The sequence below is a fragment of the Haliotis rufescens genome, unplaced genomic scaffold (genome assembly GCF_023055435.1).
Source record: "Haliotis rufescens isolate VD_foot unplaced genomic scaffold, xgHalRufe1.0.p SCAF_2, whole genome shotgun sequence".
NCBI lineage: Eukaryota > Metazoa > Mollusca > Gastropoda > Lepetellida > Haliotidae > Haliotis > Haliotis rufescens.
The window spans coordinates 57451000-57472916 of NW_025963890.1; the positions used below are offsets into that span (position 1 = coordinate 57451000).

General features: G+C 42.8%; 1 protein-coding gene across 12 annotated transcripts in view; it reads right to left on the reverse strand.

The window, feature by feature from the left end:
* LOC124141427 (microtubule-actin cross-linking factor 1, isoforms 1/2/3/5-like) overlaps positions 1–21917 on the reverse strand; it is a 261785-nt gene that overhangs the window by 23069 nt on the left and 216799 nt on the right. For all 12 annotated transcript variants that reach the window (XM_046509482.2, XM_046509497.2, XM_046509473.2 and 9 more), the window contains 30 exons: positions 21347–21585; positions 20728–20857; positions 19924–20123; positions 19246–19578; positions 18508–18670; positions 17754–17920; positions 17169–17498; positions 16515–16835; positions 15347–15562; positions 14564–14677; positions 13917–14030; positions 12721–12933; positions 12097–12258; positions 11581–11751; positions 10611–10937; positions 9920–10228; positions 9267–9473; positions 8967–9086; positions 8430–8756; positions 7816–8022; positions 6929–7048; positions 6686–6794; positions 5696–5922; positions 5188–5412; positions 4782–4883; positions 3844–4170; positions 3352–3543; positions 2746–2874; positions 1692–1862; positions 652–807 (listed from right to left, as the gene is read on the reverse strand). In XM_046509482.2, the coding sequence (XP_046365438.2) occupies positions 652–807; positions 1692–1862; positions 2746–2874; positions 3352–3543; positions 3844–4170; positions 4782–4883; positions 5188–5412; positions 5696–5922; positions 6686–6794; positions 6929–7048; positions 7816–8022; positions 8430–8756; positions 8967–9086; positions 9267–9473; positions 9920–10228; positions 10611–10937; positions 11581–11751; positions 12097–12258; positions 12721–12933; positions 13917–14030; positions 14564–14677; positions 15347–15562; positions 16515–16835; positions 17169–17498; positions 17754–17920; positions 18508–18670; positions 19246–19578; positions 19924–20123; positions 20728–20857; positions 21347–21585 (6128 nt within the window). The remainder of the gene's footprint in view (positions 1–651; positions 808–1691; positions 1863–2745; positions 2875–3351; positions 3544–3843; positions 4171–4781; positions 4884–5187; positions 5413–5695; positions 5923–6685; positions 6795–6928; positions 7049–7815; positions 8023–8429; positions 8757–8966; positions 9087–9266; positions 9474–9919; positions 10229–10610; positions 10938–11580; positions 11752–12096; positions 12259–12720; positions 12934–13916; positions 14031–14563; positions 14678–15346; positions 15563–16514; positions 16836–17168; positions 17499–17753; positions 17921–18507; positions 18671–19245; positions 19579–19923; positions 20124–20727; positions 20858–21346; positions 21586–21917) is intronic.

A 21917-nucleotide genomic window follows, 5' to 3' on the forward strand; every position in this document is an offset into this window, starting at 1 on the left:
ACATGTCTCTATGACCTCAAACCCCACTGATCCCATGGTAAGCTCTTGCTACGATGCCTACATGTCTCTATGACCTCAAACCCCACTGATCCCATGGTAAGCTGTTGCTACGATGCCTACATGTCTCTATGACCTCAGACCCCACTGATCCCATGGTGAGATGTTGCTACGATGCCTACATGTCTCTATGACCTCAAACCCCACTGATCCCATGGTAAGCTGTTGCTACGATGCCTACATGTCTCTATGACCTCAAACTCCACTGATCCCATGGTAAGCTGTTGCTACGATGCCTACATGTCTCTATGACCTCAGACCCCACTGATCCCATGGTGAGATGTTGCTAGGATGCCTACATGTCTCTATGACCTCAGACCTCCCTGATCCCATGGTAAGCTGTTGCTACGATGCCTACATGTCTCTATGACCTCAAACTCCACTGATCCCATGGTAAGCTGTTGCTACGATGCCTACATGTCTCTATGACCTCAGACCCCACTGATCCCATGGTGAGATGTTGCTAGGATGCCTACATGTCTCTATGACCTCAGACCTCCCTGATCCCATGGTAAGCTGTTGCTACGATGCCTACATGTCTCTATGACCTCAGACCTCACTGATCCCATGGTGAGATGTTGCTAGGATGCCTACCCTGTGTTCATCAATCTGCTTGGTGACTCTGTCCACCAGGCGGCTGACAGGGTTGAGGTTGTTGAGGGTTTTCTCTGTGTCCGTCAGCCATGCAATGAACTTGTTCAACTCCGTGTGGAAGTTGCCAGCGAGGCCAACAGCTTCCTCCAGCTTTTTCTAAAAACATAACAAATAATTAAAATCATATTTAAACACCAATAGACATTTTTAATTGCTGTCTGAACATAAAATTTTATCGGAGATTGTCTGTGTTTCTGAACGGCAGAGAGCTGTAAGCATGTTTATGACACATCAATGAAATGCTTTTTTCGAAAACAAGCTTGCTCCCAAATTCTGAAAGTGGACATGTCAAATTTAATTGTAATAACTCCAATATTTAGAGAATATCAACAACAAGGCTTGCTGAGTAGTTTTAAGTGTGATATAGTGTTGATATATTTGATATCAAAAGACACTCGGGTAAGAATTTATCAATCATCCAAAATCATTTCCCCAAAATGTTCAGGTTGTAACCAGTAATTAGCAGTGTCTTATGTGTAAAAAGTACAGCAAAGGCTGAAAAAATAATAGTCTTGGTTCTCACGCACTGCCCACATCATCATCAAGTTCGCAGCACATTTAATTTTTATTTCCATTTGAAAAAAAGTGACGTGAAATGGGGTTTAACGTCACGTCTAAGATTATTGCACTTATAAAGCGAAGTGCATGCACATGTATGTATGTGTTTGGCTGCTTGTACTAGTCGGACTGATGCCGATTTATAGTGCTAGCTCACTGAGATACCATGCCGCAGTTTAACATGAATACCCCACTCAGACACTGTATACTGACTCTGAGCCGACCAGTCCTTGTTTTAGCCCCTTAGTGCCGAGCGCCAGACAGGGTAACAACAACCGCCCCTCCACCCAAAAAAACCCCAAAAAACTATAAAAAAACACCCAAAAACCCAAAACACTGCTCGTACTATATTTTCAAAAGCCATTGCTTGAGAACCAATTCTTTAATTTAAAGGCCTAACAAGTGGCAGAGAGACTACTGACCTTCTTGTCCTCTGCTCGATTCTTGGCATGGTCCCACCTCTGCTTGAGCGCCCCAACATTCTGGGTCAGGTTGGACTGAGCAGGGCGCTTGGATTTCTTGGCAAGTTTATGTCCTTTGTCTATGACAGACTTGATCATGGGGTCAAGGGCTTGAAGTTCACTGTATACATCCTGTAGCAGAAATAAAAAACAATATCAGTGAGTGACTGGCCTTACACTGCTTTGAACAGTGTTTCAGCTACATCATGGCATGTCTGCTTGATGTGGGAGGAAAGCCCGAAGTGATGCAGGTCTTAGGTGAGGTGAAATGGGGTTTAACATCTCGTCCAAGATTATTGCACTTATATAGCGACGTACATGCATGTGTGTGTGTGGCTGCTTGTACTAGTCCAGATTGATAACAATTATTAGTGCTAGTCCACTGTGATACCATGCCGCAGTTTAACATGAATACCCAACTCTGACACAGTATACTGACTCTGAGCTGACTAGTCCTTGTTTTAGCCCCTTAATGCTGAGCACCAGGCAGGGTAACAACATGTACCATCTTTTAACATCTTTTGGTATGATGCTGCCGGGGATCAAACCCCGGACCTTCCTCTCTCTGGGCGGACGCTCTACCACTGGACCACGGATGTGGTCTTAATGCAGGCCTTAGATTTGACCATCTTGGTGAAACCCCTGAACATGGGTATGGTGTTGAAAACATTATCAGGGTCAACTGGGATTCGAACCCATGACCATGATTCTCTGTTCAGATAATTGTGGCTCCTTAGACGACTGGGCATCCTTTATCAATAAACATACCTATATCACAATATCCATTGAATTGAAGAAACTTTGAAGATATTGAATTCATGAGTGAGTGAGTATGGTTTTACACCACTTTTAGCAATATTCCAGCAATATCACGGCAGGGGACACCATAAATGGGCTTCACACATTGTACCCATGTCGGGAATCGAACCCAGGTTTTCGGCATGACGAGCGATATTTAATTCATTGGTATCATAGTGAACAATTGTCTAAATAAAATATTTCAAACAGATTTTACCATAAACTTCTCGAGTTGTTCCTTGGCAGTCTCTGGGAGTCCTCCGACCGGCTTGGAGGTTATGAGTTGGTTCTCTACATCCCCCAGTTTCATCATGATGTCCTGGAGGTCCCCACCAAAGGAGCGAGCCTGGGAACACAGATGCGTCAGTGTTACAACATTATCTGATAGATAAACACTATAAGGCCATATGTTTTGTTTTTTTATTGCTTTACATATTTTTGGCCCCAAAATTCAGCCGGTGGGTCAAGAGAAAAAATTATCACAAAAATGTCTAATTTCCAAATTTTTTTCATTTCCCCAAATTGATAAGTTGCTAGAAAAAAAGTAGTGGTTTTTAAGATAAATATTAAACAGGTTTTAATTATAGTATTTAAAATAATATATTGATAGCGACAGCAAATGAGTGGGTTTTTATATTAACATTTGACTGATTTTAGCTAGGCTGATCCGGGTAACGATGACACAAAATCAGCAAAGTCCAGAAGCCTGACCATCTGATCCATCAAGTGGTCGCACACTACCAGCATAGGTGGATGGGGACCAATTCTAACCTGGAGGGCTCTAACCACAGGGCTACTTTTCATGTCAGTGGCCACTACTCACCTCCTTGAGGGCAGTCTCCAGCCTGGCCTGCTTGTCGCTACACTTGTCCTGGAGGTCGTCCCATCTGTTGTTCATCTTGTCCACCTTCTGCTTGGCGGCAGACTCTCCACTGTCAGCAGCCATCAGCTTCAGTGCCTCCTCGTTCAGGGAGTCCACGCTTGGCTGGTGTGCTGTGATGTCATTCTGGAGAGACTGAGGACCGAAAGTAGATGCATGTAGTTACCTAAATGTTTCAACACAGGCCTACAGGAAATCAAGCCTCCTTTTATGGAATCAACACTCATTCTGGACTTTTCACGTGTGGAGTAGCCATAATTGCATCATTCCAAAGAGGAAAATAATTTTTCAGAATACAAGTACATGTGTATAAGATTAACTTTGAAGTGTGTTCTATATTTTTTCAACCCAAAAACTGTCAAGTATTAAGTCACACAACATCAAACCACAACAACCGACCCCACACCCCACTCAAAGGGAGACAACTCCGCTCACCTTTAGTTTAGCCAGTTCCATCTCGATGTCCTTGACTTCGCCCTCGACTGGTGTGATGGCATCAAGGGCCTTATCGGTCTTCTCCTCCCAGGACAGCAGCTCGTCCAGGGCATGGTCAAACTGACCCACACTGAGCAAGGCCATCTGCAGCTGTCTCTGCCTCTCTCCGATTCCGGCCACCAGCGTGTCCCACCTTGTATTGACCTCCAGGAGAGGCTCCTTCACCACGGCAGCCTGCTCAGCATTGGAGTCCTTCACCATGTCATTCACTTGCTGGGTTAGGGTCTCAACGTCAATTTGTTTAGGGTCAACGTCAGCTTTGAAGATCTGGAGGAAAAATGTGTAAGATAATTATCAATGTGGAACTGTTGATGACTAGGTAATCTAAAGAGTACTCATCCCAGAGTGAGTGAGTGAGTGAGTGAGTGAGTGAGTGAGTGAGTGAGTGAGTTTAACATGGCTTTGAACAGTATTCCAGTTATGTGAAGGGATATCAACTTAATGTGGGAGGAGTGAGTGAGTGAGTATGGTTTGCAATATTCAAGCAATGTCACGGCGGGGGACACCAGAAATGGGCTTCACAATTTACCCATGTCGGGAATCGAACCCGGGTCTTCGGCATGATGAACAAACTCTTTAACCACGAAGCTAACCCACCGCCCCAAATGTGGGAGGAAATATTTCCAGTGGAATTACCTGTTTTTGAATATGTCTTCATTTTGTATATCTTACACTTAATTAATCATGGGTGTAAGTCATAATTTGGAAGCTTGTGTTTTGGGTCTCCTGGAGTCCCGACAAATGAAATTTCAATGTACACTAAGGTTGCAAGAAAAATTAATATTTCCTAACTGCCAATGTTTAAGTTATTTGATACTTGTTCCATCTTCACTGTGTGAGGTGGATTAAAAAAAGGTAGTACTGGTGGCTATATGTACCTTGAGTTCATCCCACTGTTTCTTGATTGTCTCAAAGTCAGATCCAATGGGTCCAAGGTCACAGAACCTTTCTTCCATCCTTTGCAGCCAAACAAGCATTTTCTGAAAAGGAAAAACCCCATTGTCATAAGCAAAGTTAAAGGGTAAATAAAAAAAAAAGCATATTTGGACAGCTGAAACACATCCTATTTTAAATATTTCATCATTCTTGTAATGACACCAGCTGAAGAACCTGTGTTGCAAAAGCTGTTGTGTAAATGGCCAGGACAGATCGTCAAACGACTATGAGTCTCCAACAACAACTTCGGAATCTGTGTTTTCATAACTGTGAACTGAAAAATTCATTCCCACTCTGAGAGCTCCTTTACAAAAGAATTATGTTGAGCTGCAAGGCAAGATTACTGACCATCAGCTCATCCTGGAAAGTGACAGCCTTCTTGAGAGCATCTTCAAGGGTCTTGGACCTCTTCTCACACTCGTCACTGATGGCGGCCATGTTGGCGTCTGCATCCTCGATGTTCTTCTGGACTTCTGGTTTCTCTGAATCTCCGACCATAGACAGGAGATGGTCTCCTGCCTGGCGGACATCATCCAGATCAGCAGCAGTAGCCTGGATGTCCTCTTTCAGAGCCTGCAGAAAGAAACAGGATAGTTAATGATACAAAATGTCAAACAGACATATCATTAGTACAAAGATAAACCTTGGCCTTTGGGTAGTCATTGAAGATGTTGTCATATGAGAGTAGAAATATTTTTTCATTTTTTTAAAGCTAAAAGTGTACTTAAATGTTTATATGATAGACAAGATTATTCTCTGAAACATAACACAAACATATTCCTGACGTTGTCTTCCCTTCCTTCCTTGACAAAAATATTTTATTCTACTTGGACTTCACAAGATGTTACCCTCTCACCTCAAGCTCTTCCTGCTGTTCTCGAATGGCTTCTGGTTCTAATGCTGGAGGTTCCTGGGTTTTGATGTTGGACTGCAGTTCATTGAGAGTGCCCATGAGGTTGTTGAGGTCATCCCAGAACTTCTCAGACACATCAAGTGTATCCTCTAGGTTCTCGCCACGATCCTTCGTGCTAGTCTTGATGTCGTCAAACAGCTTGATAAGTTCATCCAGCTTTTCTTTAACATCTAGAAACGAACGCTTTCATATTACACCTCTTATAGGAACTATGACTTTTTTACTTGATGAACGCCAAACCCAGCAACATGATGGCAGCCTCCAACTAATGGAGTCTGGACCAGTGATAGACATAATGAGCAACAGCTCATTACACTCGATCGGATCGGGTGGTCAGGCTTGCTGACTTGGTTGATGCATGTCATCGATCCCCATTGCGTGGATCGATGCTCATGACGTTAATCACTGGATTGTCTGGTCCAGACTCGATTATTTACAGACCGCCATCATATAGCTGGAATATTGCTGAGTGCGGGGTTTAACAATCAAACAATCAACCATTACACTCCATCAACCAAGCCACCAAGGCCGACCAACCGATCCACTGAATCACCTGGTCCGACAGGCAAAGGCTGCTGGGGACCTGTTTTAACCTGGAATCCCCATGGCTGAGCAAACGGGATCTATGACTGAGCAAACGGGATAAATGATTGAGCAAATGGGGTTTTACGCTATGGTGAGCAATACATCAGCTTTGTCACTTCATCCTTCACAACAAGCAAACATCTGTGAATGGCACAGGTGTATGATGGCACCCAGGTCCACAGGTCTTCACACCAAACTGAGTAAACATGGCTTTTTGCTGCATCTGCAAACTTGCAGCAGTTGCATCATTAACATGACCCAAACTTTTATTTTGCCTTTCCTTACGCGCACATCTACTTTGCAAATTATTTATCCAAGACATCTGGATAACTAAAATAATTCCTTCACCTTTCACTGCATCATCCTGAGTGTCTCCAGCCTGTTTCAGCAGCTCTTCAGCCGTGACCTTGACCTTCTCCAGTGCCTTTTCTCGCATGTCAATATCACCAATGATGTCCTGGAAAACAGACAAACAATGAATAAAAGTCTGCAGATGTCTGGTATGATACAACCTCAAGCTGTACATCTTCTTTAGCAATCTCAGCAGGTAGTATGGAGTAGCAGTCTTTAACACTGGGTTCCGATGCCTACCTTGTTCTCAGCAATCTGGTCTCTGAGTTTGTCAGGGAAGGCCGAGATGGGCTCAGCATTCTGGACTTGTTCGTTGGTGGTGGTCATCGTCTCAAGCATGTCCTCAAGTTGGTCAGTGAACTGGAATCAAACAGTACACGTTTTCATATGCCATCTTATCAAAGACATTAATGAAAAGTATTTCTGAGCATGAAATGAAGCCAGTTGGGAAGACAACCCACACATCATTATCTGGACATATCTAAGTTGATCATTGTCATACATGATAAACAAATTCATTTCTGATTTATTTAAGAGATATACAACAACCATAGTCATTTATTTCTTATGTGAGAACTCAATATTATTTTCAACCTCCCTAAGGATGTTCATGAAGTTTACAAGCTTTAAAAATATTTTCCCGTATTTAAACAGTGATGACTCCCTGAATACAGTTTGGTCATGGCAATGTCGGACAGCTCCATTTTATGAACAGGGGGTTTAAGATTGATATTTCCTGAATGTTCTTACAAATCTCATTGAGATTCTCAGTACCTTTTCTCCCAAAACTGATTGCCATAACTCGCCCACTTTTGGAAACAGCCTTCAGCCACTGCTTTTACTTGCACTGCCCCGCTCCATCCCTGGGGAACAACTCTCTACCCTCTCCAAAATAACATCGTTCAATTTACGATGTCATCGTGTTGTGAGCATATGTTCGAATCTCCAGAAATGATGTCATGACAGAACAATGTTTTATCGTGAAATAAACCACGCCTCATTCTTTATTGTTCTTTGAGATTTATCCCCTGGCTATCTTATATCTTGAACTATGTTTCCCAAATAATTCATGCATGATTTTTCAATAACTGATCTGATTTCTGACACACAAGGGCATGATAAATTACCTCAGCGGATTGTTGCATGGCAGCATCGATGGAATGTGACCTCTCCCTGACACCATTGCGAATCTCCTCCATGCGGCGGTTGTCATCATCCAAGATGTCCTGGACTTTCCCAGCGTCTCCTTGGCCACAGATCTGCAGCAGTGCGTTACCTGTCTTGTTCAGACGGTCACACATCGGCTTCTGGTCGGTCACATCCTGTCTCAGGGCCTGGAAGGAGAAGACAGTTACATACAACTGTAGTGTAAAATACAGTGACTTAGTGATAGTGCAGCTAATCATGATGGAGTCTTCAAGAGCTTCACAAACGTAGTGCCCACATAGGAATTTCAGATCTGGGTCTTCTGCACGGCAAACATCAACCATGAGTCCACCTGTATATATGTAATTCTCTTCATACAGGTCTGAATTAAGAAATTTATTTCTACAAACCCACTATACAATACTGAATCTTTCCTATTTTCCTTGATGGTTGCTCTCTCATATTGTGTGGACACGCTCTTCTACAAAAATATGTATGCTTTGTAGGACAGGCTTATTGACTTTGCTACCCATGAAATACTAAACCCATCTGCAAAGTTTTGCCCCACCCCAACCCAGAATTTAATTCCACCAACCTTGATCATCTCTTGTTGTTTCTTGACCTGCTCCATGTCAATAGAGGGTTTCTCCAGCTCTGCAAGTGAGGGCTCGATCTCCTCCATCCAAGACACGAGGTCAGCATGGGTATCAGTGAAGTGCTTAGACAATGGCAGTGCCTGTTCCAGCTGGGTGAGCCTGTCGTTGCTCATCCGAGACAGACCATCAGATCTCTGCTTCAGAAGATCCATCTTCTCCCTGATGGCACCATCCTCCTCAACAGAATTCTCTCTCAGTAGTTTCTTGCCCAGTGCGATGGCATCTCTGGCCTTCGATTTCTGACTGTTAATGTCGTCATTCATGGTCTAAAATGAATAAAAGTTTACAAAACATGATGTCAAGTAAACTTTGTGTGTATAGTTCATTACTGATAAAGGATTCTCTTTTGATTCTACGCTTCTCAACCACAGCAGATGGCAACCATGGCCAATTAGCTTATTAGCCATTGAAGATTCAGTTTGCAACAAATAAGACAAACTATTCATTACCAATTACAGCATGTACAAGATCCATACCTTCTGCTCCACAAGTTGTGGCTGTAGGACACTAGGGTCTGAGCTGATGGCCTTACATTCAAGAAGCTTGCCCTCCTCCTCATCAAACCACTCCAGCAGGTCATCAAGGGCATTCACCACCTGCAGAGGTCATTTGACATTTCAATGAAGTCTCATAGGTCTACACTTTCAACATAAAGCAACTGCAATTTTTTGTGCGAGTTTGACGGGAGTCAATTTTCTCAATTCTTAACTGCCTCAAGTAATATGAATCAATTCCTTGTTACACATATTGCTACCCTGAGATATGGCATCACCCACCTCATTTGACTTCTGTCTGGACAGTTGGACCTTCTCTGCCTTCTTGGCAATCTGGTCCTTGACATTATCAAACCTCTTGTTGTCCTTGGAGATGAGGTCTTCAATACGGAGTCCGGAGTCTCCTGGAGCCAAGTCCGCTAAGTCGTTGCCCTCAGAGTTAAGAACTTCAAGGATTGGTTCAATCTCCTCAAGTTGGTCCATGAGTACCTATATGGACATATTCATTGATGAAGAACAGCCAAAAAACTGAAGGCAATGGTTATAACAAAATGGTTTTCAGGTTATGGAACAGAACTATCATTTCAACATATATCCTGAAACCACATCTATTGTAGACGTCAGTCTCAAGCACATAGAGAACTGGAGCTGTGAGGTCACAGAGTGGTAAAAAAAAAAAATATGATTTGATCTATGATGCCAGATATAATTACATATCTACTCAACCATGTCAATGCACTGGAACTTTCAGTGGACAATGTGACCCCACCCATAACCCCTGATCATCAGCTTTAAAAATACAGCTTCCAACTTGAAGAAACAAAGTACGCTGATCTCTAGACTTAACATCTCTCTTTCATATTACCATATGAAACATGATCTTCAATTTCAACCATAGTTTTGTATGCCTTTCTACTATTCTAAAACATGCTTACCTGTACATGCTCTTCAGCATCCTGACCAACAGCATCTTTAGACCTTGCCTCTGGTTCTACCTTGCTGAACCAATCAAGGAGCTTGGTATGAGCATCATGGAACTTCTCGGCCAATGGGAGAGCTTCTTCCATCTGTTCCAGGATGTCCTCCACCTTGTTCCTGAGGTCACCATATCTCTTCTGGCCATCATCAATCTTCTTCTGGATAAAGACCACGTCATCACCTTTGCAGTAATCCTGAAGACTCTTGCCTTTGGAGGCCAGACTATGAACATCATCGTCCTTGTCATCAATCTCATCTTGGAGTTGCTGCAGAAGAAAACACTCAGGTGCTCATTGTTTTTTAGAAATGACAACATTTTGGAAATCAGTTTGAGATTTGCTGACTGAAAAGAGGCGTTAACAATATTGTGGGACCCACAAAAACAACTAGCATGTCCAGTGTGAATGAGTAACTTAGGGGGATAAAGCTGGACGACAAAAAACTATTTTTCAGCATATTACCCTATATGCTGATTTTTTGTTGTTGTCTTCTTCGTCTTTGGGTCTACGGTGTACTGGAGTGTGTCTGCATGTCCTGCAGGTTGTTCACACTGGGCCACCTGTCCTCCAGCATTATTTTGTGGCCAAAATATCAATTGGTCAGCTCTTTACAATATCAACTGTTTAACAAAGAACTTGTTAAACTCACCTTGAGTTCCTTCACCAGCTTCTTGATCCCCTCAGCATCAAGAGCCTTGGGTTCAAGCTGGGCAAACTTCTTCTCTCCTTCAGTCAACCATGAGGTCAGGGGCTCAGTGATTCCTTGGAAGTCCTTGGCAAGGTTCACAACATCCTCCAACATCCCCATCCTCTCGCCAGCCTTCTTGGCCAGAGCCCCCCATCGGGCATCAAGGTCACCCATCTGTTTCTGGATCTTCTTCTTCTCTTTGGGGTCTACGGTGGACTGTAGTGTGTCTGCAGTGTCCTTCAGGTTGTTCACGCTGGGCCATCTGTCCTCCAGCATCTTCTGCAGGAACTGTTAGGAGAGACATTGATGTTAGATCGGTTCAGATGCACAGGATGATGGATATTTTGGTCTAAAATCTGTGTATAAGGTGGCCAGTGGATGATGGAATAAAAGCACATGCTGGTCCTGGATTGAGTGTGGCTTAAGTCACATTTAGCAATATTAGAGCAATATCATGGTTGGGGAACAAGAATGGGCTTAACAACATGTACAAATGTGGGAATGGAACTTTTGTCCTTGTGGTCTTTTTTGTGACGAGCAAACAGTTATCAGGCTACACAACTAACTCTCGTCCTGGGTCCACTTGCTCAAAGCGATTTTAGTGCTACGACAATCGTAACTCCCATACTATAACATAGACTTACAATAGATGTACTGCTAACCTCACTTTGAGCAAGTGGGCACTGGAGTCGATTCTACAAAGCGATCTTAGAGCAAAGACTGATGTAAATATGTGCTTAAGTATGGGAGTTACAAAGATCTTAGCGCTAAGATCGCTTTGTGGAATGGGGCACTGGTTTGAGTTAGTTACTTGTACTATCATACCAAGCTGTATCATGTATATGAAATACAAAAACACCGAACTGACCTTCCATGAAAACAACACTCCAAAATGATCGGTCACTTCAAATAATGTCCTTCCTACACTTACCTTTTGTTCTTGGAGCTGAGCCTTGACGACCCTGAACTCGGGTGAGGGAGGTTTCTGGTTGGCCACCATGTCCTCTGTCTCGGACAGCCAGGACAGCAGGGAGTCTAGGGCATCATTGAACTTCCCAGACTGCAGCAGGGCACTGTCCAGACTCCTCTCCCGGTCAGACACCTGGAAGCAAGCAATCGGCAGTGTAACCAACCCCATGCAGACTGGACAGATTTTGTTGTGGTTCACAGAGACTATGTGAAGGCCGAGGGAGTGAGTGGGTCAAATTGGCTAACGCTGAAATGTATTTAAGTTATGTCACTGTGCATCAGCTTGTTGTTGGAAGTGATGCAGGTCATAGATGTATACAGTTCATAACTGATGAATCCCACAGGTAGGGTGTTCTAAGTCACTGATCCTGACCCACCCCCTATTAATTAGCCTCAAACGACTATCATTAGTTGCGGGGGACCTATTCTAACCCCAGAGTCCCCAAGGTCACAAGAAGGTTGCAAAAAAGTCACATACCTTCTCATTAAGTTGGGACCACTTGTCAGCAAGGACCTCAAGATCCGTTTCGAGTTCAGATGTGTCCACTCCAGGTGGGACTGACTGAATCAGGCTCTGTCCCTCAGAGGTAACAACGTCAAACTGCTTCTGGAGTGGCTCAATGTCCTTGCGAACAACATTCTGGATAAAGAAATTACATAAAATTCAACCATTTTGCAATAAGCCAAGTGTCACAAAGTGTCCAAATGAAACATTCATAAAGACCCAAACAGTTAATCTGAAACAAGATCTAAACAAATTAACAATTCCCAATACTTTTCTAATTTCATATCAACAATTCTTATATTCAAACAAGTAATCTTAATTATTCAGAGCACATAATTTCTTTATCGTTTACCCTTTTCATCCACTGCGATTTCTAAATATATAAACCTTGGCCAATATCCTAATGTAAATCTCTAACATCTGCATCACGGAACATGTTTGTCTCTATTGAAACCAGTTTCTATTAGTTCTCAACATCTTCACCTTGGCCAATATCCAATAGTAAAGCGATATCATCAGCATCACTGAACATATCTCTAAAGATATCAGATTTAACAGTTCTCCACAACTTCTAGCCGAACATCTGCCCCATCTGACCTTGAGTTCATCCTGCTGCTCCTTGATGAGACCAACATCTCCTCCAACAGGTTTCAGCGACTCCAGCACGTTTGCGGACACATCCATTCCCTTCCTCAGTCTCTTCAGATTCTCGTTGACATTCTTCACCTTGTCCTGGTTGGCGTCTATATCAGCAGCTCGTTGTCTGGCTTGATGACTCAGACGGTCATGCTGGTTCTTCAGGTTGGCAAGCTGAAAAGAAAAGTCAATAGATGTTTAGACCAATAGATCTGTAGGAAGGCCTTGAGGCTGGTAGTTATGTAGAAATGTCACTGAATAATTCTTGCTGATGTACCCATTCCATGAGTCACGAGTGCGTGAGTTGGTCGCTTTGAACAGTTTTTCATTTATATTACATCGTGTCAGCTTGATGTGGCTGAAGGTGAGGTGAGGTGAAATTGGGTTTAATGTCGCGTCCAAGATTATTGCACTTATATAGCAAACGTGCATGCACGTGTATGTATGTGTGTGGCTGCTTGTACTAGTCCGGACTGATGCCGATTTATAGTGCTAGCTCACTGAGATACCATGCCGCAGTTTAACATGTATACCCCACTCAGACACAGTATACTGACTCTGAGCCAACCAGTCCTTGCTTTAGCCCCTTAATGCTGAGCGCCAGACAGGGTAACAACAAGTGCCATCTTTTAATGTCTTTTGGTATGACGCGGCTGGGGATCGAACCCCGAACCCTTCTGCTCTCCGGGCGGACGCTCTACCACAAGACCACGGAGGCGGTCTGATGTGGCTGAAAGTCTTGAAAAGCTTATCACTTTGGTGTATCCAACAAGGACAGGTATGGTGCTGACAAACCTAGAAACATATTCATGTTGGGTTTGAGAAGACAGTCATGTATTTTCTGAAAACCTTGGCGGACATGATGGAACAAACACACAGTAACCATGAACTCTGCAGTCACAGTTAGCTCCACTGTACTGAATCAGACCTGTCCCATACAAGGGCAGTGAGACAATCCAACCATCCAAGAACAGTGTACAAGTTTTGAGAATGAGCAAGTGAAGTTTAATGTTGCTCTTAGCAAAATTCAACACGTCATGGAAGGGGACACAGAATTGGCTTCACACATCATCTTCAGCATGACGAGTTGATTCCTAATGTAGGCTACACTTCTGCTCAAAAGTTTTAAGAAGACAAGGAATGAAGAAAGTCTTTACCTGTGTTCTCAGCATATCTGGGTCGGAGACATATCCTGCCCTGAGGAGGTCATCGCTCTGTCCCTCCAGGTCCTGCAGAGCCTCTCCCATGTTGTCCAGCTGTGTCTGGTAGTCCTACAACACAAGCACTCCATAACACAAAGACTAAAGCCACACAAATAGAGAAACCCTTTGTCAAGGTACCAGGTCATGATCATTTTTGTAATATATACATCAAGATCAGCTGCCAACTTTTACAATTGGTATTTTGATCTTCTGGGCGGGACGTCAAGCTTGACAATATTTATCATTTACAGTACAATACAGCCATGTGATTTCGATACTCAGTTGATAATATTATTGCCTAGTTTGTGTCTCGACAATGGTAACGAGAGGAGTGTCCTGATTGGACGGGCATCACTACAAATAGATTCATACCAGTCGATAAACAAGACACGTTCATAGCAGAAACTCAAAAGTTAAATAATGACCCTCTGTTTAATGGTGTCTATGAATATTTTGTCCTTGTGATTTGCTCTCTATAAATAGGCATATCATTCGCATATTTATCATCCCTACGAAATATTTGAGAAAGATGGCATCTATGACAGAGAGTGAATATAGTCTGTTGTGTTTACGAAGGCGGGGGATACGGGGCAAGCACCTACCTGAAGGTCCTGCTTCTGGGCATCGAGAGTGTGTTCGTCGCGGGCTACTGGGGCCATCTTCTTCAGCTCATTCTCCAGGTCAGACATTTCTCCAGCCACAGTCCTCAGTTGTCCCTGACATAGAATAAACAGGTGTTACTAACAGTTCCATCACATACATGGCTTAGTTTCTGAGTTCGAATAAAAGCAAGTGTGATCTTGAAATATAGCAACATATATATGTATACTACTCAACTTTCGATAATGATAATCAGATGTCATTCTGTTTAAATATACACTTGACATAAACTGCTCCAAGAAGTAAAAAAACACTGACTTTTTCATATGACAATAGGTAATCTGTCATGTCTGGTGGGTATTGCAACACACAGCCTTCTAGTTGTGGGTGTTTTTTAACTTGTTTTGAGTAGCATATTATGAGAATCAGTTTTGTGTAACATGGAGAGATAAAAAATATCCATAACAAACGTGGAGTAGTATATATACTATACCATGGCAGATTGAAAAAATCTCAACAGGCATACTGATAACTGAATCAGGTGGACATACATTGTGACCACCCAAACATCATACCTCGAATCTTACTTGGGTACCAGGATCTATTTTCCCCAGAAATCCCCATCGGGTACCTGACATGGTTGTAGCCTTACTGACATCAGGGCCCACTTACACAAAACAATCTTAGTGCTTAGGTGATCGTAAGTCCTATATAATAACATAGGCTTACAAAAGTCATAATGCTAAGATCTCTTTGTGCAAGAGGGCCTAGGACATGCCTCTCACCTGGAACTGTCCAACAACTTGTGAACCAGTCTCCATGTCACCAAGAAGCTCGTTGAGATTTTCCTGGAGGGCATCCTGTCTGCCCCGAACCTTGTCCACGCTGGCTTTCAGTTCTGCAGTGTCTGGTTCATCTGAAGCCTCTAGGCTGACTCCCTCCACCAGGGCATCCAGGTAGTCGAGCTGGTCTTGGAGGCCTCCAACATCCTCTTGGAGGTTCTGGAATACAGGAGGCACATGGAGGAATCTGATGGACTTGTAGCCACACTGGCGCTATGTTGAATATGTCAAGTTCAAAGACTACTAGGAATATAACAATTATACAACAGGTAGATATAGAAATGTACACAGCCTATGTGAGGTAACACTCAGTCAGTAACATGTTTTATTCATACCTAGATTTGAGTGATCTTGAATGAAGTAGTTGTCAAGGTCAGTAACATGAGTCAGTGAGTGAGTGGTTTAACACCAGTATGCCAGTTAAAACTTTCATTGTAGCTAAAATGGATAGAATTATCATTAAACCGCCCGCATGTTATCAGGAATGCGCGGGCCACTGTAAGTTGATAATGCCCTCATATTGTTTGACGACGGGCCATTATCATGCCCGTTGTTAGGTGACGTCATAGGATAGGGATAGGTGACGTCATCTAGTTTGTTCTATGACGTTTCCATATTTGTAAAAGTGGGTCAGTGACATTCATGTTGATTGCAGTAAATGTATCTAAACCGATATTGTTGTTTCTTTTTATTTGATAACAAATTCTATCCATTTTAGTTATAATAAAGGTAATGCCATTTTTCAGGGCATTATCATTCGATCTTTTCAACTCCTCCTTCGTCGGGCAGTTAATGGCAAACCTCTGGCTTCTGCAAATGATACTGCCCTGAAAAAAAAAGGCGTTACCCTTCTAGCACTTCAGCTTAATGTGAGAGGAAAGTCTGAAGTGATGCATGTCTCAGATATTTACCACTTTGGTGGAACCCATGAGCATGGGTAATATGCTGACAAATCTCGAAAATAAATCGGAGCGAACCAGGATTAAACGATCACAGATATCTGGCATACGCAAGGGATGCAACTCCTCACAGCTAATTGTGTTGCCTCAGACATCTAGGCCACCCGCACCCCAGCAACATACTAGCTCTATCAACAGTGTTAAATGGCTACCTTGATCTTGTCTAGATATTTGGGATCCTTGGATATTTGTCCAAGAGCGAGATGAGATTCCAGCTTGTTTTCCCACTTGAGGAGGTTGCCGGTGGCATCTGCCATGTTGTCCTGGATCTCAGCCAGTCTTTGCTGGAGGTCCTCCAGACTCTGGCTCCTCTCGGTGATGCCTGAGTTGAGATGCTCCCAGCGGTTGTTGAGGTCGTCCAGTTGGTTCCTCACATTCTGCCGGCCATCCTTTACACATTCCATCAGGGCCTCTCCTTCCCGATTCAAGTGATCATGGTCGTGGGTCTTCTTCAGAACATCATTCTGCAGAGCCTGTCATACAAAGAAAACACAAATTTTGAACTTGTGTCATAACCTAAGAACATGAATTGGGGCGAGAGCCACACAGATCATCAAAATTATCATCCTCCATCATTATCCAAATTGCCTACATATCATCATCGTCATCCATAGCCTACATATCATCATCATCATCATCCATAGCCTACATATCATCATCCATAGCCTACATATCATCATCATCCATAGCCTACATATCATCATCATCCATAGCCTACATATCATCATCATCATCCATCCATCCATCATCATCATCGTCATCGTCGTCATCATCATCATCATCATCAATAATATTTGCCTACACACCTGCAGCTCCTTCAGCTTCCTGCCCACAGTGTCCTTCTCGAGTTTATCAGGCTGGGTCTTCTTCAGCTTGTCATCCGACATGTCCATCCACATGAGCATCTTGTCCAGGCTGTCCTGGTACTTCTGGGCATGTGCCTTGGCTTCAGCAAGATCCTGCTCCTTGTCCTTGGCCGAGTCCTGGAGATCCTTCCACTCGGACTGGATCTGATCCAGGGTGTCTGCGATGTTCCTTGTGTCCATGGTTGGAGAAGATTTTTCCAGGATCTTCTGTCCCTTGTCCAACAGATCCCTTATTTCAGGCTCTTGGGCAGTAATATCTTGAAGCAAAACCTTAAACAAAGAGTGGGTTGAGTTTACAAACGGTGCAGGTCTTAGAAGTTTCCACTTTGATGAACTCATAAGCATCAGTGTAGTGAGAACTACATGAACTGTTTTTGATGTGTTGTTCAATTTGGTACTTTCAACGTATACTTTTGGGCATTTATTCAACGCAGAAATACAACACAACTTATTAGTAATGTGAACATGATTTTCTATCTCATCCATACTGAATAATCAAGTCAGCTGTAGTCTTATGCTCCATACCTTGTGATCATCTGCCTGTTTCTTCAGCACATTCTGATCCCCAGAGAGAGGCTGCTGGTTGCGGAGTCGTCGAGATGCCTCGTTGATCCAGGCCAGGTTCTCCTTACAGTCAGCAGTGAACTTCTGGCCCTCCTTGCCAGCCACCTCCAGGGCATCATTCCTTGCATCTAAACAGGATAGACAACAAATGTTTCAATACGTAGAAAACAGATTTACCATGATTCATTCATGTGCTTACACTTACAATTCATAAAAATAATAATTGATCTGATCGAAAGGAAGATATTTTGTCAAAAAAGTCATCAAACTACACCACTTAGGCTTTACAAAATAAAAGAATTGGTTCTCTGGCAATAGTTTTTGAAAATATATCGCGGGCGGGTAGTGTCTTTTTGTGTGTGTGTGTGGGGGGGGTTGTTCAAACAAGTGTTGCCAAATAAACACTTGTGTACAATCAACCTAGGAAAGGGCCTACCAACATAAATGTATTCCTTGATGAGTAAAATACTGGAACACAGTATTTGACTACCGTTGGACTTGGAATATTTAAGGATTTTTTTTTCTGTTTTATATTAAAATGGAAATATAAACGAAATGTGCGGCAAACTTATTGATGATGCGGGCGATGCCTGAAAACCAAGACTATTATTTTTTTAGCCTTAATTTACTCATAATGTTCCACAATCTTACGATTGTCTGGTCCAGATACAATTTTTCACAGACCACAATCTGATAGTCAAATCTGCAATCTTACCCATTTTCTTCTCGGCATCAGCCAAGGTTTTCTCAACCCTGGCCAGCTTGGCACGAAGGTCCGCTTTGGTGGCGGAGTCTTTGGTCTTCTCACTGAGTTGTTTACACAACTCCTTAGTGCGAGTCAAGACTGGCGTCTGCTCAATCATCTCCTCCGCCAATTGCTACAAGAAGACAGAAACATATTCATTACCTGGTTTCCCTTCTTGGATTTAACACCACTGAAACACCAACTTCTGGGGAACTGAACCCAGACTTTTGGTGTGACAAGCGAATGCTTAACCCACTAGGCTACCCCACCACCGTTCCTTTCTTGTAAACCTTTGATTAAGTGTTTAATAGCCTTAATGTTAAAGGATATAAAAGACTTTTATCCTGTCAAAAAGGTGGAGCAAATAATACACTGGCAAAACAGAAGAGATAGTGAGTGTGTTGGGGCAGATCTGTTGCTTTCAACACATTAATCTTTATCATTCCATACCACCTTGTGATGGAGAAAAACCCTAATTTATTACTACTTTAGGACTATAATTGGGCTGAATCTGGGATTTTAACCAAAACAAAGGCAATGTGGGTTTAACAATAGGAAGAGACAGCAAATAAGAATTATATAAAAAAAGATCATTTTTTAAAAGCCCACTGTAAACACATTCACTGTTTTTTATCAAACAATCTTCAGTTTCACAAACAGCACACTCAGTACAGGATATAACCGAGTTTGGATACAGGTGCCACTTACAATCATCTCATCGGCCTGCCTGCTCTGTTTCTCTGGGTAAGGGCTGACAGGTGGTAGGGAGTCCAGCCTGTTGTGGAAGTCATGGCCCCAGTTCTGTAGCATGCTGGTCTTCTGGGCGAACTCAGACCCAATGCCTTCCATGGCACTCAGACTGGACTGTCGCTCATTGAGGCGGCTCTGCAGTTTCTCCCAGGCCTTGCTGATGGTGTCCATCTTACGGCTGATCGTGGCAGCGTCACGCGACTCTGGGTCACATTTGTCCAGGATGGAGTGACCAGCATGGATGAACTGATCATACAAGGGCTCCTGGCTGGTGAACTCTTCATGAAGGACCTACACAGTTCATTATATATCATTATAAAATCTATTCCAAAGTAAGTCATGAGTACTGGCATGCGAAGGCAACATTACACACTAAGTTTATTTCTTATCATGAACCTGATTATTTGAACTAAAAAGTCTGAATAGCATCAAGTCCCAGAAGAATTCCCATGATCCTGTTAACCAGGAACCCAGTCAATAAAATGACACTGGTAGTCTTTAATCCTGTTCCAACATAGACTTAACAAGGTGCTGTAACTACACTTCAATTGCGTTGGATTATCTCCACAATCTGGTTGACCTCTGACAAGGTCACAGCATTCACAGTGCTGCTATGTCTTTGATCCGGTCACTAACCTTGACCTGGTCTAGTTGGGTCTGGATGAGTGCAGGCTCAGTAGCAACTGGCCCCAAGACGTCGAGCATCTTCTCCTTCTGGGTAAGCCACTTGTTGAGCAGATCCCCATTCTCACGCAGGCTTCGCAGGTGGGACACCATGTCCTCCAGGCTCTTGCGGCGCTGCTCAGAGGTAGCACGGAGTCCATGCCACTTGTCATCTGGTGAATACAAACAGGGAGATCATGTTTTCAGCAATAGTATGTTTCTTTGTTTGTTGTTAAATGCTGCACTCAAGAATATTCTAGCTACATGACGGTGGTCTGTAAATAATCGAGTCTGGACCAGACAATCCAGTGATCAACATCCTGAAAGTTGATCCACGCAATTGGGATACGATGACATGCATCAAACAAGTCAGCATGCCTGACCACCTGATCCCGATAATCGCCTTTTACGGCAAGCATAGGCCTCTTACGGCAAGCATGGGTTGCTGAAGACCTAATCTCCACCCGGATCTTCACCGGTCTTTCAGAAATTATAGAGGTGATATCACAGAAGATTCACAAGAAAACGAGAGACTGATAATGACGTCACTTAATGGAACAAATTATGCCTCACATAGCCATTATAAAATTAACTGCAATGCCATTTTCCTTTCATCGTATCCTAAATATGTAGAGTGCAAACCTGAGTTTATGACAATAGGAAGGACAAATGTATTTTATAAAAATGTATTTCCCTATTGTGACTGTACAGTTTTGCCAATTAGTAAAAAGATTCTTTCTTATACGTGTACGGTTTCTGAGCTACTGAGGCACTGACCTAGTTGTGAGATCTGGGACTGAAGTGTGTCGAGTCCGGGGACGCCAGGCTTGGTCTTCAGCAGGTGCTGTGCCTTCTTTCTGATGTCCTCTACGAGACCCTCCTTACCAAGTAGCTCCCGGTGGAATGCCTGCAAAACACATCACCCACATCAATATCTACACATTACCAACATAACTGACATTCAACTAAACTTTCGGTGTAAACAAAAAGAAAATTTGAAATAGATTTATTTCACATTAATTTCACATAATGTTAGTTCACAACAAAAATAAATAATTCGACAAGATAGACACAATTTTTATGGGTAACAACTTCTTTAATACTGGGAAAAGCGACGTTTCGGTATAGATCCTTATAGATCAGTCTTGCTTGACAACGGTTTTAGGATCTATACGAAATGTCGCGTTTTCCCAGTATTAAAGAAGTTGTTATCCACAAAAATTGTGTCTATCTTGTCATCCGTCAACTTCTAAGTAATGCCTATCAAACAATAAATAATTCGAAAAACTTTGAGAGAAAAAAAACAGTTAGCAACCTTGTCAAACAAAATATTATGATTATCATCTCAAACAAATATTTACAAGAAGCGTTAATTCAGACAGGTGTCATCTCTTACCTCATGGTCCTTCAGCTTCCTCTTGGCCTCCTTCTCATTGGTGGGGATGGAGGCCACCTGTTTGCTGATGTCGCCGTCCTTCATGTCCAGCCAGGTGAGCATGTCCTGGAGGTCCTGCAGGAAGGTCTTGATGCTGGCCAGCACAGTGTTCAGCTCCTGTTGACGGTCAGCCAGGCGTTCGCCCACAATGTCGTAACGCTGGTTGATGTCCAACAGCTGCTGCTGGGTTTCAGACAGATCTGAACAACAGCATTGGTCAGTCATTAAAGGTCATCTTAACTTGACAAAAAAGATTCGGTATTTCAAGAAAAATTATTAGTAAAACTAATAATTAATGAAACCTAATATGGTAGCATATATTTCAGATGGTGTTTTTATGTCCAGTAGCTGTTGCTTGGGTTCAGACAGATCTGAACTACAGCATTGGTCAGTCATTAAAGGTCATCTTAACTTGACAAAAAAGATTCGGTATTTCAAGAATTTGTTTTTGTAAAACTAATAACTAATGAAACCTAATATGGTAGCATATATTTCAGCTGGTGTTTTTATGTCCAGTAGCTGTTGCTAGGTT